We start from the raw sequence: 18,528 nt of genomic DNA on the forward strand, positions 1-18,528 counted from the left end.
ATCAGTCACTCAGTCAAGTTACTGAGTGCTTACTCTGTGTACAGCACTGTACTAAGCACTTGGGAGAGTACAGTATAACAGAGTTGGGAGATATGTTCCCTGTCCACAATCAATCAATCAATCAATCGTATTTATTGAGCGCTTACTGTGTGCAGAGCACTGTACTAAGCGCTTGGGAAGTACAAGTCGGCAGCACATAGAGACAGTCCCTACCCAACAGTGGGCTCACAGTCTAGAAGGGGGAGACAGAGAACAAAACCAAACATACTAACAAAATAAAATAGAATAGATATGTACATGTAAGATAAATAAATAAATAAATAAATAAATAAATAAATAAATAAATAAATAAATAAATAAATACATAAATGGGAGCTTAAGGCCCAGGAGAGACTACAGGTTAGTTTCAGCCTCATCTTGGCACAGAGGGATTTGTTAGATGACCTTCCTAGGGATGTGTTGATTCCTTAATTAGTGATTATGGAAGAACTCCCAAAGCCCACCACTGAGCACAGTGAAAACTCCTTTAGGTGCAAAATGTCAGCCTTGCTCAGATTTGTACTACCCATGAATTTAGTCCAGTGCATCCTACCCCGATAGATGCTTTAATAAATGCCATTACTACCACCTGTCTGGATTGTTTTGGGGGATGGATTTGAACTCACCCACTAGGAGCTGAATTAGACTTGGTGCTTTTTATTGACTCTAAAAATTATCTATCATTAATCAGCTAGAGAGAGAGAGAGAGAGAGAGCTCACAGCTGGTTCACACTGAATTAGACTGTTCCTTAGGCTGGCAATAGGTAGACCACTGGCTTAGGAGTCAGAGGACCTGGGTTCTAATCCTGACTCTGCCACTTGTCTGCTGGGTGACTGGCAAGCCACTTAACTTTTCTGTGTCTCAGTTCCCTCATCTGCAAAATGGTGACTCAATACCATTTTTTCCCTCCTACTTAGACTGTGAGCCCCATGTGGGACCTGATTATTTTTGTATTTACCCAGTATTTAGTACAGGAGTAGAAGCAGCGTGGCTCAGTGGAAAGAGCCCGGGCTTGGGAGTCAGAGGTCATGGGTTCTAGTCCCGGCTCTGCCACTTGTCGGCTGTGTGACTTTGGGCAAGTCACTTCACTTCTCTGTGCTTCAGTCACCTCATCTGTATAATGGGGATGAAGATTGTGAGCCCCACGTGGGACAACCTGATCACCTTGTATTCCCCCCAGTGCTTAGAACAGTGCTTTGCACATAGTAAGCACTTAACAAATACCATCATTATTATTATTATTACAGTGCTTGGCAAATGGGAAATGCTTAATGAGTACCACAGTTAGTAGTAGTAGCATATAGCATTTTTATCTTTCACTCTGTTTCTTTTATTATATCTTAAGGATATTATGTATATCTCACAGATGTTTCCTATCACTGCAGACAACACCACCATCCTCCCAGATTTATCTAAGAAGCCTGTAACCTTGGCATAATCTTTGACTCTTCTCTCTCATTTCACCCACATATTCCATCCGTCACCAAATTCCGTTGGTTCTACCTTCACAACATCCTGCCTAAAATCCATCCTTTCCTCTCCGTCCAAACTGCAAGATGCTGATCTAAGCACCATTCTATCCTGCACTGACACAATAATAATGGCGTTTATTAAGCACTTAACGATGTGCAAAGCACTGTTCTAAGCGCTGGGGAGGTTACAAGTGATCAGGTTGTCCTATGAGGGGCTCATAGTCTTAATTCCCAATTTACAGATGAGGTAACTGAGGCTCAGAGAAGTGAAGTGTCTCGCCCAAAGTCACACAGTTGACAATTGGTGGAGCTGGGATTTGAACCCATGACCTCTGACTCCAAAGCCTGTGCTCATTCCACCGAGCCATGCTGCTTCTCTATGCGGATACTTCTGCATCTGCCTCCTTGTTTACCTCCTGGCCTTCTGTCTCTCACCACTCCAGTTCATATTTTCATCTGTTGCATGGATTATTTATCAACAAAACGTTCAGTCCATGTCTCCCCACTCCTCAAGAACCTGCAGTGGTTGCCCTCCCAACTCATCATCAAACAGAAACTCCTCACCATTGGCTTTAAAGCTCTCAATCAGCTTGCCCCCTCCTACCTCACCCCTCTAGTCTCCTACTATAGCCCAGTTTGCACACTCCGCTCCTCTAGCACTAATACTAAGCGCTGTACTTAGTTCTTGGGCTTAGTACTGTACTAAGTGCTTGGGAAGTACAAATCGGCAACATATAGAGACGGTCCCTAAACAACAACCGGCTCACAGGCTAGAGGGTGGAGACTTACAGGGAGGAATGTTTCCTCAACAGTTCTAACTAAAATATAAATTGAAATAACATATTTTAGAAGAACTTGTCACAGATTTCAAAGAGGGTGTGTGGATATGTTAACCATGTGTGTGTATGTAAGAGTGAGAGAGAGAGAGAGAGAGAGAGAGAGAGAGAGAGAGAGAGAGAGAGAGAGCATATGTGTGTAATAAGATGGCTGTGCTACAGCTAAAATGGGGCAAAAGACTATGGAGAATACTGTAAAGAATCCCACTGATATAAGTGTATGTGCTGGCTGTGAAATCTTCCTGGTTACACAACCATAGGAGGAGTTTGGGGAGCAGGATGCCCTTCATAACACTCTTGACATTTTGGTACACTTGTACAACGGAGTCGGCGGTATCTGAAGGCCAGAACAAACTGTACCAGTCAGTTCCATAGGAAAAAGAAGGATAGAAGAGATTCGATGAATAACTGGTGGGTAAGCATCCTGAACACTCAAAGACAAGGATGGTATACACTATGTTATTGCAAATTCATTTTTCATGTTCCAGAGGAAAGAGAAGGATAGAAGAGATATGATGAATAACTGGTGGGTAAGCATCCTAAACACTCACAGACAAGGATGACCTACACTATGTCATTGCAAATTCATTTCTCATGTGTCTCATCTGATTATCTTGTATCTAACCCAGCAATCAATCAATCAATCGTATTTATTGAGCGCTTACTGTGTGCAGAGCACTGTACTAAGCGCTTGGGAAGTCCAAGTTGGCAACATATAGAGACAGTCCCTACCCAACAGTGGGCTCACAGTCTAAAAGGGGGAGACAGAGAACAAAACCAAACATACTAACAAAATAAAATAAACAGAATAGATATGTACAAGTAGAATAAATAGAGTAATATGTACAAACATATATACATATATACAGCTGCTGTGAGGAAGGGAAGGAGGTAAGATGGGGGGGTGGAGAGGGGGACAAGGGGGAGAGGAAGGAAGGGGCTCAGTCTGGCAAGGCCTCCTGGAGGAGGTGAAGAACCAACACTTAGTATAGTGTTTGGCACATAGGATTTAACAAATACCATTACTATTATGCCTCAGCACAAACTCACACCTACTGCAGAATTTTAACAAATAAAAATATGAAAAGTACATTAAAATAAGCAGATAGATGTCTTCGGGCAAAAATGCAACTATTAAAATTGGGAGAAGAAAATACGATTGTGGACCGGGTAGAGTATAATTTATGTCAGTTGTAGAGAAGCAGCATGGCCTATGGGATAGAGCACAGGCTTGGGAGTCCGAAGGACCTGGGTTCTAATTCTGACTCCACCACTTGGCTGCTGTGAAACCTTGAGCAAGATGCTTAACTTCTCTGTGCCTCAGAGAAGTGTAAAATGGGGATTAAGACCGTGAGCCCTATGTGGGACAGGCGCTGTGTCCAACCCAATTACCTTGCATTTACCCCAGCACTTAGAATAGTGGCTGGCATATAGTAAGCACTTAACAAATACCATTATATACCAGTATTACTACTATTGTACAAAAAGGTAGCTCTCTACATTTTTAGCTGTCCACTCAAAATGCAATGTTCAAACAGCAATATTTAAAGCAAAATTATGTATTTGGTAAGTGGATTATTCTATATAAATAACATGATCCATAATCCTCCTTAATGGATTGCTTTTAAGTAAAAAGGCAAGTTACTAAAGCAGAAAACAATCTTTATTCACTCTCCCCAAAGGTTTTGGTATAAAGCAATTTGAGAAATGGTACTAACTCCCAAAATTACAGCACGCACTGAATTTCCTTTTCTGACTGAAAACTCTTGAAGTGATTGCTGGATACTTTTTTTGGAGAATTTTTTCGGCCAGAAGCCACAAGTAAAAGAAAGCGAGACAACAGCTCATTTAATGGCCGCTTAATCTCTTTGGGGTGGGAGACATAATTATCTTCAACAAGTTTAAGGCAAGTAAGGCAAGCAAGCTAGCTCTCTTCCTCCCTTCAAAGCCCTACTGAGAGCTCACCTCCTCCAGGAGGCCTTCCCATACTGAGAACCCTACTTCCTCTCCCCCTTGTCCCCCTCCCCATCCCTACTGCCTTACCTCCTTCCCCTCCCCACAGCACCTGTATATATGTTTGTACGTATTTATTACTCTATTTATTTATTTATTTTATTTGTACATATTTATTCTGTTTATTTTATTTTGTTAATATGTTTTGTTTTGTTGTCTGTCTCCCCCTTCTAGTCTGTGAGCCCGCTGTTGGGTAGAGACCATCTCTATATGTTGCCAACTTGTACTTCCCAAGCGCTTAGTCCAGTGCTCTGCACACAGTAAGCGCTCAATAAATACGACTGAATGAATGAATGAATGAAAGAATGAATGAATAATGCTGAAAATAGAAGAAGCAGGACTTTTAAAAAGTGCAAAGGAGGCAAGAATTATGATCTAGGTTGAGTACTCAACAATGGGCTTTTATTGCAACTGGTGCTGTTCAAACACCAGGGCCCTGCCTCATTCAATCCATCAATCAATCAATCGTATTTATTGAGCGCTTACTGTGTGCAGAGCACTGTACTAAGCACTTGGGATGTACAAGTTGGCAACATATAGAGACAGTCCCTACCCAACAATTGTATTTACTGAGCGCTTACTGTGTGCAGAAGACTGTACTAAGTGCTTGGAAAGTACAATTTACCCAGAAATAGAGACAATCCCTGCTCAGGTCGGCCGGGGGGCAAACTGGAATTCCTTCCCAGTAGCCCAACCGCCTCCCATGGCTCCTCCGGTCGCCCACGACTCCCCCAAACCCTCACCCCCTGCGGGATCCCCCTTTCCCGGCCTGATCTCAGCATGGCTTCGTGGCAAGAGCCCGGGACTGGGAATCCGAAGGACTTGGGTTCTAATCCCGGCTCCACCACTTGTCAGCTGCGTGACTTTGGGTGAGTCACTTCACTTCTCTGTTCCCTCAACTGGAAAATGGGGATTAAGACTGTGAGCCCCACCTGGGACAACCTGATAACCTTGAAGCACCTTAGACCTAGTGGAGAAAGCATGGACCTAAGAGTCAGAAGGACCTGTGTTCTAATCCTGACTTTGCCAATTGTCTACTGTGGGCCCTTGGACAAATCACTTAACTTTTCTCTGCTTTGTTTTACCTCATCTATAATCAATCAATCAATCATATTTATTGAGTGCTTACTGTGTGCAGAGCACTGTATTAAGCGCTTGGGAAGTACAAGCTGGCAACATATAGAGATGGTCCCTACCCAACAGTGGGCTCACAGTCTAGAAGGGGGAGACAGAGAACAAAACAAAACATATTAACAAAATAAAATAAATAGAATAGATATGTACAAGTAAAAGAAATAAATAAATAGAGTAATAAATACGTACAAACATATATACATATATACAGGTGCTGTGGGGAAGGGAAGGAGGTAAGGCGGGGGGGATGGAGAGGAGGAGGAGGGGAAGAAGAGATAAAACTGAGATTAAGGGTGTGAGCCCCATGTGGGACATGGACTGTGTCCAACCTGATTAGCTTGTATCTACCCCAGGGCTTAAAACATTGCCTGGCACACAGTAAGTACCTAACAAGTTCCATTATTATTACTATTATTATTACTATTAATAATAATAATAAAGACCATTAATTGATTGAATGGTTGAACTTTTGATGATCTCAACCAGGTTTATTCCCCATTAGTTATTGGGTTATTAGTAGTTTTTCTGCTGGACTGATTTTCTCCCGCCCCGAGGCCGACAGAGAAGATATCCCCAATGTCCATTAGACTTTAAAAGAACTGTCTTTCGATCCACTTTCTCTTTTGTGAAAAAGTTCTCTTTTGTGGATCGAAAGTTCTTTTAAAGTTGCTGATGTAAACGCTCTATCCATTTCAAACCTCAGGAATGCTTACACTTCACCGGGAAACAGCTGGAAGCTCCCTTCCATGCAGGAAAGTTTCCATCTGGTAGTTATCAGATCAAAAGCTTCCAACTACACATGAAGGGGCTTGAAGGAGGATTAAGACTCGAGGCAGAGATCTCGGGGAAATAAAACATGTAGATACACGTGAAGCTGTGCATTATGGAGAAATCCATCATGGTCTTCTCTGGAGAGAAACACCCCGTGCAGAAATATCTCAAAGTGATAGTTGTAATGGTAGCATTTTATTAAGTGCTTATCATGTGTGAGGCAATGTATGAAATGCAGGGAAAGAATGCACGGGTGAGAATTAGACACGGCTCCTATCTCTCTGTGGGCTCAAAACAGTTCATTCAATCATATTTATTGAGCGCTTATTGTGTGCAAAGCACTGTACTGAGCGCTTGGGAGAGAACAATATAAAAATAGACACATTCCCTGCTAACAAGAAGTTCACAGCTTGCAATATAGACCTTCCCCTTACAGTTCCTAATGAGATGGGGGGTAGAAGGTGGGACGATTTTACTGAAGCTTGGAGCTGGTCTAAACTTCCAGATTGCACATCTCTGCTTGTGTTTCTGTTTCTAAGACAGTCTCAAATTTGAAGCTCAGTTCCCTTCTACCCAGTGTGCCACTCTTCCTGAAAAGGTACACAAGGAGGGGTAAATGTAAACATCTCTGAGGTCAACTTTAGAACAAGAAAAGAAGACTCTTTGAGCAAACATCCAAGCTTCTCAGGACTCCTCCAATATTTAAAGATTTTCTTTGAAAGACTCCCTGCTTAGCACTAATTCTTTTTTTCCCCCTTAGTTTTGCTTCCTTAAGCAGCCCGAAGGAAGTTGGGCTACAGTTTTAAGAGGAAAATTGGTTATTTGGGGTTTCTTAATATGCACATGAGATTCTCGATATTCTCGGAATCCCGGGTAACAACTCCTAGGGAAAACAGTGCTTTTTGTCTTTTTTATCCCCTAAACCTTCAAGCCGAGGTTTTGACCCAAAGCAAATCCCCAAAAAGTATTTTAGGTCCTCATTTACCTGCCGCCAAAGATGGTATCAAAGAGCAGAGAATCACCACGATGGGAGTCGTCGCTGTTCCTTTCAGAAACATTCTGGGGCTCCAGGTTTAACTATTGCGGCTCGGGTTGGGATTGTCTCTCCCCAGAAAACGTCTCTCGTCTGCCTTGGCCATGCTTGGAGTTTGGGTTTCGAAGCCAAGTTTGGAATTTCTGTAGGATCAAAGCTGCGCTGGAAAAGCTCAGACTGACGCCCCAAGTCGGCACTGAATCTTCTCTACCCATCCAGCTGGGTTGCACAAGCGAGGCGGGGCTACAAGGCGGAGCAGAGAAAATTTAGTTCAGACTACTACATTTGTCTCGAAGCCTGTATCTCTGCCAAAAGCAATTACCAAAATGTTGGCAATGGCCTTGACTCACTGTGGGCAGGGAACGTGTCTACCAACTCTGTTATACTGTACACTCCTAAGCGCTTAGTACAGTGCATGGAGTAAATTTTCAATAAATACCATTGCTTGATTGATTGATACTGAAAAGTTTCTTGGGAGAGACTGCCAGTCAGTCATCTTCATTGAGCGCTTAGTGTGTGTAGAACACCGTACTAAGCACTTGGGAGAGTACAATACGACAGGTGTGCTCCCTTCCCACAACGAACTTACAGCCTAGAGAGGGAGACTGACATTAATATAAACAAATAATAATAATAGTATTTGCTAATAATAATAATAATAATGGCATTTTGTTAAGCGCTTACTATGTGCAAAGCACTGTTCTAAGTGCTGGGGAGGACACAAGGTAATCAGGTTGTCCTTCCGGGGGTCACAGTCTTCATCCCCATTTTACAGATGAGGGAACTGAGGCAAAGAGAAGTTAAGTGACTTGCCCAAAGTCACACAGCTGCCAATGGGCGGAGCCGGGATTTGAATCCATGACCTCTGACTCCAAAGCCCGTGCTCTTTCCAAGCACTTACTATGTGCCGGGCACTGTTCTAAACGCTGGGGTAGACACAAGACAATTGGATTGGACACAGTCCCTGTCCCTTATGGGGCTCACAGTCTTAATCCCCATTGTACAGATGAGGGAACTGAGGCCCAGAGAAGTGATCACTCCTCATTAAAGTATCCTATCAGCCACTTTTAACACTCATGTAAATATTGGTTTCTTTAGTACCTATTTAGCTGTTTACTTATTTTTTTCATCTTACTCTTATTCTTTGGTCTACTGTATATTTAGCAGTTTGTATCTGCTGGTCTCCCCATTAGATTATAAACTCCTCAAGGATGGTGGCCATGAGTTTTGTATTTATATCGGGTGGTCAGTTCAACACTCTGCACATAGTAGCTACTTAATATGTGCTTTTGCTGATATTGAGGAGGAGGAGAAAAATTCAGCCAAGAATGTTGGTTCATTAGCCATAATTATCAATCAATCAATCAATCATATTTATTGAGTGCTTACTGTGTGCAGAGCACTGTACTAAGCGCTTGGGAAATACAAGTTGGCAACATATAGAGACAGTCCCTACCCAACAGTGGGCTCACAGTCTAAAAGGGGGAGACAGAGAACAAAACCAAACACACTAACAAAATAAAATAAATAGAATAGATATGTACAAGTAAAATAAATAAATAAATAAATAAATAAATAGAGTAATAAATATGTACAAACATATATACATATATACAGGTGCTGTGGGGAAGGGAAGGAGGTAAGATGGGGGGATGGAGAGGGGGACAAGGGGGAGAGGAATGAAGGGGCTCAGTCTGGGAAGGCCTCCTGGAGGAGGTGAGCTCTCAGTAGGGCCTTGAAGGGGGGAAGAGAGCTAGCTTGGCAGATGGGCAGAGGGAGGGCATTCCAGGCCCGGGGGATGACGTGGGCCGGGGGTCGATGGCGGGACAGGCGAGAGCGAGGTACGGTGAGGAGATTAGCGGCAGAGGAGCAGAGGGTGCGGGCTGGGCTGTAGGAGAGAAGGGAGGGGAGGTAGGAGGGGGCGAGGTGATGGACAGCCTTGAAGCCCAGGGTGAGGAGTTTCTGCCTGATACGCAGATTGACTGGTAGCCACTCGAGATTTTTGAGGAAGGGAGTAACATGCCCAGAGCGTTTCTGGACAAAGACAATCCGGGCAGCAGCATGAAGTATGGATTGAAGTGGGGAGAGACACGAGGATGGGAGATCAGAGAGAAGGCTGATGTCTTCATGAGGTTATTTACTCTGATTTCTCATTGAGAGTTTTGTCTTGTAGTAAATCCTTGATTTTCACAAATATCTAAGGAGCACCAAGGCTGAGTGGATCAGAGTATGAGCCTTCGAGTCAGAAGTTATTATTCTATTTATTTTATTTTGTTAATATGTTTTGTTTTGTTGTCTGACTCTCCATTCTAGACTGTGAGCCCGCTGTTGCGTAGGGACCTTCTCTATATGTTGCCAACTTGTACTTACCAAGTGCTTAGTACAGTGCTCTGCACACAGTAAGCGCTCAATAAATACGATTGAATGAATGAATGAATGAAGTGACTTGCCCAAGGTCACACAGCAGACAAGAGGGGGAGCCGGAATTAGAACTCAGATCCTTCTGACTCACAGGCCTGTGTTCTATCCACTAGGCCGATTAAATGACAGCTATGTATATAAGTGCTGTGGGGCTGGGAGGGAGAATGAATAAAGGGAGCAAATCGAGGTGATGCAGAAGGGAGTGGGAGAAGAGGAAAGGAGGGCCTAGTGAGGGAAGGCCTCTTGGAGGAGACGTGCCTTCAATATGGCTTTGAAGGAGGGGAGAGTAATAGTGTGTCGGATAATAATAATGATAATGGCATTTGTTAAGCACTTACTATGTGCAAAGCACTGTTCTAAGCACTGGGGCAGGTACAAGGTGAACAGATTGTCCCACGCGGGGCTCACAGTCTTAATCCCCATTTTCCAGATGAGGTAACTGAAGCATAGAGAAGCTAAGTGACTTGCCCAAAATCACACAGCTGACAATTGGCGGAGCTGGGATATGAGGAGGGAGGGCCTTCCAGGCCAGAAGCAGGACATGGGTGAGAGGTCGGCAGTGAGATAGATGAGATGGAGGTACAGTGAGTAAGTTGGCATTTGAGGAACAAAGTGTGTGCAGGCTGGATTGGCGTAGGAGAGCAGAGAGGTGAGATAGACGGGGGCAAGGTGATTGACTGCTTTAAAGTTGATGGTAAGGAATTTCTGTTTGATGTGGAGGAAGATGGGCAGCCACTGGAGGTTCTTGAGGAGTGGGGAAATGTGGTCAGAACGTTTCTGTAGAAAAATGATCTGGGCAGCAGAGTGAAGTATGGACTGGAGTGGAGAGAGACAAGAGACAGGGAGGGCAGCGAGGAGGCTGATACAGTTATCAAGGAGGAATAGGATGAGGGACTGTTTTAACTTGGTAGCAGTTTAGATAGATTAATAATAATAATAATAGCATTTATTAAGCGCTTACTGATGGCGGCGGTTGTTCCGGATGGCCACCAAGTTGCCGGGCGACTAAAGAATTAGACAGCATGTGACTGCAGAAAGTTTTAATAAAGCTTTTATTGGTAAGGCCGAAGACCGAATAGGGGGTAACGCACCCGGCGGGCTCATTTCCTTAAGGGAAAAGGCCCCGAGTGCCCGATACAATGGGCATCTATACTGCTGTTGCTGATCACAGTGATAGATTTGAAAACAGTGGGGACTGGATTGGTGCAGATTTGCTCCAGATTTAGTGCAGAGCTGGGTGGAGTCTATCTCCTTATTTGATTTGGTTCCTGGACCCAGCCAGTGGGCTGCAGGGCCTAAGGCCCGTACCAAATATGGCAGCAGAACCGCGTACACTTAAACAATATCTGCAACCTTTCCATGGTGCATGGGGTGCCCCCATCACTTACTATGTGCAAAACACTGTTCTAAGCGCTAGGGAGGTTACAAGGTGATCAGGTTGTCCCATGGGGGGCTCACAGTCTTCATGACCTCTGACTCCAAAGCCCGGGCTCTTTCCACTGAGCCACGCCAGCAAACACATCTACCAACTCCATTATACTGTACTCTCCCAAGCGTTTAATGCAGTGCTCTGCACACAGTAACAAGTATGATTGATCGACTGACACTACTTACTTTCATTAATTACTGTAGTTTTCTAATAATTCATATGCTCACCTCCTCCAGGAGGCCTTCCCAGACTGAGCCCCCTTTTTCCTCTCCTCCTCCCCATCCCCCCAGCCCTACCTCCTTCCCCTCCCCACAGCGCCTTTTATATATGCTTGTACAGATTTATTACTCCATTTATTTTACTTGTACATATTTGCTATTCTATTTATTTTGTTAATGGTGTGCATCTACCTTTATTTCTATTTATTCTGATGACTTGACAACTGTCCACATGTTTTGTTTTGTTATCTGTCTCCCCCTTCTAGACTGTGAGCCCGTTGTCGGGTAGGGACTGTCTCTATATATTGCCAACTTCCCAAGCGTTAGTACAGTGCTCTGCACACAGTAAACGCTCAATAAATATGATTGAATGAATGAATGAATGAATGAATCCCCATTTAACAGGTGAGGTAACTGAGGCCCAGAGAAGAAGTGACTTGCCCAAAGTCACACAGCTGACAAGTGGTGGAGCTGGGATTTGAACCCATGACCTCTGACTCCAAAGCCCGGGCTCTTTCCACTGAGCCACGCTGCTTCTCCAAGCAGATTGATGTTGATCCAACTTGGTCCCATGACGGTAGATGGATGGGAGCTAACTCTCAGGTCACTTATATATGGTGCTAACCTTCTCACTGTGCCCCATTCTCGCCTACCCCACTGTCGACCCCTGGCCCACATCCTGGAGAAGCAGCGTGGCTCAGTGGAAAGAGCCCGGGCTTTGGAGTCAGAGGTCACGGGTTCAAATCCCAGCTCCACCAACTGTCAGCTGTGTGACTTTGGGCAAGTCACTTCACTTCTCTGAGCCTCAGTTCCCTCATCTGTAAAATGGGGATTAAGACTGTGAGCCCCACGTGGGACAACTTGATCACCTTGTAACCTCCCCAGCACTTAGAACAGTGCCTTGCACATAGTAAGCGCTTAATAAATGCCATTATTATTTATTATTATTATTATTATCCTACCTCTGGCCTGGAATGCCCTCCCTCCTCACATCTGCCAAACAATCACACTCCCTCGCTTCAAAGCCCTACTGAAGGCTCACCTCCTCCAGGAGGCCTTCCCAGATTAAGCCCCCCTTTCCCTCAGCTTCCCCCCTCACCCTGACTTGCTCCCTTTCCTCTACCCCCCTCCCCATACCACAGCACTTGTGTATATATGCACATATCTATAATTCTATTTATTTATATTAATGCCTGTTTTACTTGTTCTGTTGTGTATATTTATCTCTAATTCTTTTATTTATATTAACGCTATTGTTGCCTGTTGATTTGATGTCTGTCTCCCCACTTCAAGACTGTGAACCTGCTGTGAGCAGGGATTGTCAGCATTAGAATAGTGCTTTGCACATAGTAAGCGCTTAATAAATGCCATCATTATTATTATTGTCTCTGTTGCTGAGTGACTTTGGGCAAGTCACTTCACTTCTCTGGGCCTCAGTTACCTCATCTGTGGGATGGGGATTAAGACTGTGAGCCCCCCGTGGGACAACCTTGTAACCTCCCCAGCACTTAGAACAGTGCTTTGTACATAGTAAGCGCTTAACAAATGCCATTATTATTATTATTATTGTTATTATTCTCTGTGCCTCAGTTACCTCATCTGTAAAATGGGGATTAAGACTGTGAGCCCCCCGTGGGACAACCTTGTAACCTCCCCAGCGCTTAGAACAGTGCTTTGCACATGGTAAGCGCTTAACAAATACCATTATTATTATTATTATTATTATTATTATAAATTGTACTTTCCAAGCACTTAGTACAGTGCTCTGCACACAGTAAGCACTCAATAAATATGATTGAATGAATGACCCCCCCCACACACACTTCATCGGTCAGTCAATTAATAGTATTTATTGAGCAATTACTTTCTGCAAAGCCCTAAGTGCTTGGGAAAGTACAAAAAAGTCAGTAGACCCAACCCTACCCTCAAGAGCTTACAATCTAGCAAAGGGTACAGACACAGAATTAAATTATTGGTAGGAGGAAATAGTAGAATGCAAAAATATTTTTATGTGTATAAGTGGGAATAATAATAATAAGAATAAGAATAATGGCATTTATTAAGTGCTAACTATGTGCAAAGCACTGTTCTAAGTGCTGGGGAGTTTACAAGGTGATCAGGTTGTCCCACATGGGGCTTACTGTCTTAATCCCCATTTTACAGATGAGGGAATTGAGACACAGAGAAGTTAAGTGACTTGCCCAAAGTCACACAGCTGACAAGTGGCGGGGCCAGGATTTGAACCCATGACCTCTGACTCCAAAGCCTGGGCTCTTTCCACTGAGCCACAAAGGGGAGTACACCACCAAGTACTTAGGTGCCACAGAAGTGATGAGAAGCAGCGAAGCTGAGTAGATAGAGCACAGTCAGAAGGACCTGGGTTCTAATTTCAGCTCTGCCCCTTCACTGCTGTGTGACCTCAGGCTAGTCGCTTAACTTCTCTGGGCCTCGGTTACCTCATCTGTAAAATGGGGATGAAGATAGCGAGCCCCATGTGGGGCAGGGACTGTGTCCAACCTGATAAAGAAGAGAAGCAGCTTGGCTCAGTAGGAAAGAACCCGGGCTTTGGAGTCAAAGGTCATGGGTTCAAATCCTGGCTCTGCCAATTGTCAGCTGTGTGACTTTGGGCAAGTCACTTCACTTCTCTGGGCCTCAGTTACCTCATCTGGAAAATGGGGATTAAATCTGTGAGCCCCACGAGGGACAACCTGATCACCTTGTAACCTCCCCAGCGCTTAGAACAGTGCTATGCACATAGTAAGCGCTTAATAAATGCCATCATTATTATTATTATTATAAACTTCTGTCTACCCCAGTGCTCAGAACAGTGCTTGGCACATAGTAAGCACTTAACAAGTACCATAATTATTCATTACTATTATTATTATTACTGAAGTAGCAGTTGGTGAGCAGAAGCTCTAAAGCAAAGTCAGGCAAGCTCCCGGGACTAAACCAGTCTGATATCTCGTCTATCTCATCACCGATCCCTCGCCCACACCCCACCTTTAGTCTGGTACTCTGTCCCCCTTCATATATAACAGACCACCACTCTCCCCTTCTTGAAATTCATCCGAAAATCCCATCTCCTCCATGACTTCCCCAACTAAGCCCTCATTTCCCCTACTCCGAGTCTCTTCTGTATTGCTCATGCACTTGGATCTAAACGCTGAATATTCTCCCCGCCTGCAGCACCCCAACACTTAGGTACATACCCATAATTTATTTTAGCTCCTGACTTCCCCTCTAAACTGTAAGCTCCTTGTGGGCAGGGAAAGTGTCTATCAACTCTGTTTCATTGATTGATCCCAGGTGAGCTTACCTTCTCTGAGGATCAAAAAATAGGCCGCATCCTTTACATCTGGAAATAGATGAGCCTGGGACCTATGGGCCAGTCTGTTGAACATCAGAGCCTAGGAAGGGTACTATAATTTGTTTAAGTAGTGATAATAGAAAATAATTATTATATGATAATAATGACGGCATTTGTTAAGTGCTTACTATGTGCAAAGCACTGTTCTAAGCGCTGGGGAGGAAACAAGGTGATCAGGTTGTCCCACGTGGGGCTCACAGTCTTCATCCCCATTTGACAGATGAGGTAACTGAGGCACAGAGAAGCGAAGTGACTTGCCCAAAGTGGTGGAGCCGGGATTAGAACCCACGACCTCTGACTCCCAAGCCCGAGCTCCTTCCACTGAGCCACGCTAGGGTGTCACAGTGGTTAGAGCACGAGTTTGGAATCAGAAGCACCTGGGTCCTAATCCTGGCTCCCCCACTTGTCTACCGTGTGTCTTTGGACAAATGATGATGATGATGATGATGATGGCATTTGTTAAGCGCTTACTATGTGCAGAGCACTGTTCTAAGTGCTGGGGGGGTTACAAGGGGATCAGGTTGTCCCACGTGGGGCTCACAGTCTTCATCCCCATTTTACAGATGAGGGAACTGAGGCTCAGAGAAGCAAGTGACTTGCCCAAGGTCACACAGCAGACAAATCACTTAACTTCTCTGTGCCTCAGTCACCTCAACTGTAAAAAGGAAATGAAGACTGTGAGCCCATGTGGGACATGGATTACGTCTAACCTGATTAGCTTGTATCTACCACAACGCTTAGTACAGTGCCTGGCACATAGTAAGCGGTTGACAAATACTATGAAAAAATTGCTTAGTACAGTGCTCTACACGCCCAGCAAGTGGCTCACTAAATATGATTGATTGATTTTACTAGGTGGTGGGTACTGTGTTAAGTGCTAGGTTGGCTACACATACTCAGGACTCAGACCCAGCGCTTAGAACAGTGCTTGGCACATAGTAAGTGCTTAACATCCCCCTGGCCTGGAATGCCCTCCCTCTGCCCATCTGCCAAGCTAGCTCTCTTCCTCCCTTCAAGGCCCTGCTGAGAGCTCACCTCCTCCAGGAGGCCTTCCCAGACTGAGCCCCTTCTTTCCTCTCCCCCTCATCCCCCTCTCCATCCCCCCATCTTACCTCCTTCCCTTCCCCACAGCACCTGTATATATGTATATATGGTTGTACATATTTATTACTCTATTTATTTATTCATTTATTTATTTTACTTGTACATTTCTATCCTACTTATTTTATTTTGTTGGTATGTTTGGTTCTGTTCTCTGTCTCCCCCTTTTAGACTGTGAGCCCACTGTTGGGTAGGGACTGTCTCTATGTGATGCCAATTTGTACTTCCCAAGCGCTTAGTACAGTGCTCTGCACATAGTAAGCGCTCAATAAATGCGATTGATTGATTGATTGATTAACAAATACCATTATATATAAATTTTAAAAAATCTAAAGTAAGAAGAGCAGTTCTCTTAACCACATTTTACAGACGAGGAAATAGAGATGTAGAGAGGGGAAGAGAGTCACATTTGTTCTGACGGCTTGACACCTGTCTACGTGTTCTGCTTTGTTGTCTGTCTCCCCCTTCTAGACTGTGAGCCTGTTGTTGGGTAGGGACCGTCTCTAGATGTTGCCAACTTGTACTTCCCAAGTGCTTAGTACAGTGCTCTGCACACAGTAAGCGCTCAATAAACACGATTGATTGATTTGTTCTGACAACTTGACACCTGTCTACATGTTCTGCTTTGCCGTCTGTCTCCCCCTTCTAGACTGTGAGCCTGTCGTTGGGTAGGGACCATCTCTAGATGTTGCCAACTTGTACTTCCCAAGCGCTTAGTACAGTGCTCTGCACACAGTAAGCGCTCAATAAATATGATTGAATGAATGAATCTCCTCCAAGAGGCCTTCCCTGACTAAGCTCTCTTTTCCTTTTCTTCAACTCCCTTCCGTGTCATCCTGATTTGCCGCCTTTATTCATCTCCCTGCCAGCCTCATGGCACTTACGTACTTATCTGAAATGCATTTATATTAATATTTGTCTTCCCCTCTAAACTGTAAGTTCACTGTGGGCAGGGAATGTATCCGTTATATTGTACTCTCATTCATTCATTCAATTGTATTTATTGAGCACTTACTGTGCGCAGAGCACTGGACTAGGCGCTTGGGAAGTACAAGTCGGCAACATATAGAGACGGTCCCTACCCAACAACGGGCTCACAGTCTAGAAGGGGGAGACGGACAACAAAACAAAACATGGAGACAGGTGAAGTGCTTAGTACAGTGCTCTGCACACGGTAAGTGCTCAGTAAATACGACTTACTGGCTGATTTCCTGACCCACCTGGCCAGTGAAAGAGCTGGGATTAGAACTCAGGTGTCCTGCTTCCCAGACCCATGCCCTCAACCTCAAGAGGAGTATAACGTACGAAGAGGCCCCAACAAGGCCTGATGAAGACCAAGTTGTCCCGGGTCGAGTAAAATTAATATGGTACTTGTTAAGCATACTGAGAAGCAGCATGGCTCAGTGGAAAGAGCCCGGGCTTTGGAGTCAGAGGTCATGGGTTCAAATCCCGGCTCTGCCAATTGTCGGCTGTGTGACTTTGGGCAAGCCACTTCACTTCTCTGTGCCTCAGTTACCTCATCTGAAAAATGGGGATTAAGATTGTGAGCCCCCCGTTGGTCAATCTGATCACCTTGGAACCTCCCCAGCGCTTAGAATAGTGCTTTTAGACTTTTAGACTGTGAGCCCACTGTTGGGTAGGGACTGTCTTTGTATGTTGCCAATTTGTACTTCCCAAGCGCTTAGTACAGTGCTCTGCACATAGTAAGCGCTCAATAAATATGATTGATGATGATGATGATGCTTTGCACATAGTAAGTGCTTAATAAATGCCATCATTATTATTATTAAGCCCTTACTATTTGCCAAGCACTGGTCTAAGCACTGGGGTAGATACAGGTAAATGAGGATGGACATAGTCCCTGTCAATCAATCAATCAATCGCATTTATTGAGCACTTACTATGTGCAGAGCACTGTACTAAGAGCTTGGGAAGTCCAAGTTGGCAACATATAGAGACGGTCCCTGTCCCACATGAGGCTCACACTCTCAATCCCCATTTTACAGGTGAGGGAACTCAGGCCCAGAGAAATGAAGTGACTTGCCCTAGATCACACAGCAGACATGTGGAGGAGTCGGGATTAGAACCCATGACCTTCTAACTTCCAGGCCCGTGCTCTATCCACTACGCCATGCTGCTTCCTAATATACTGGGATAAACTGGCCGTATATAGACCATTCATTCATTCAATCGTATTTATTGAGCGCTTACTGTGTGCAGAACACTGTACTAAGCGCTTGGGAAGTCCAAGTTGGCAACATCTAGAGACTGTCCCTACCCAACAGCGGGCTCACAGTCTAGAAGGGGGAGACAGACAGCAAAACTAAACATATTAACAAAATAAAATAGACTAAATATGTACAAATAAAATAAATAAATAGAGTAATAAATCCATACAAACATATATACATATATACAGGTGCTGTGGGGAGGAGAAGGAGGTAAGATGGGGGGATGGGGATGGGGGCGAGGGGGATAAGGAGGAGACCAGGCAGAAGCAGTAGCAACACTACTTCTGGGCTTTGGGAAGGCTTTTCATTTCATAATAATAATAATGATGGTATTTGTTAAGCGCTTACTATGTGCAAAGCACTGTTCTATGCGCTGGGGAGGCTACAAGGTGATCATGTTGTCCCACGGGGGGCTCACAGTTTTAATCCCCATTTTCCAGATGAGGTAACTGAGGCTCA

The 18,528-nt window shown here is 44.3% G+C and overlaps 1 protein-coding gene across 1 annotated transcript in view; it reads right to left on the reverse strand.

The window, feature by feature from the left end:
- Window positions 1-7,479, reverse strand: part of IL20RB (interleukin 20 receptor subunit beta) — a 61,536-nt gene extending 54,057 nt beyond the window's left edge. The window contains exon 1 of the mRNA XM_038750836.1: window positions 7,252-7,479. Coding sequence (XP_038606764.1) covers window positions 7,252-7,324 — 73 coding nt within the window. The 5' untranslated portion in view covers window positions 7,325-7,479. The remainder of the gene's footprint in view (window positions 1-7,251) is intronic.
- Between the last annotated feature and the right edge of the window lie 11,049 nt (window positions 7,480-18,528).

Source organism: Tachyglossus aculeatus, chromosome 1 (assembly GCF_015852505.1).
Source record: "Tachyglossus aculeatus isolate mTacAcu1 chromosome 1, mTacAcu1.pri, whole genome shotgun sequence".
In the NCBI taxonomy this organism is placed as follows: Eukaryota; Metazoa; Chordata; class Mammalia; order Monotremata; family Tachyglossidae; genus Tachyglossus; species Tachyglossus aculeatus.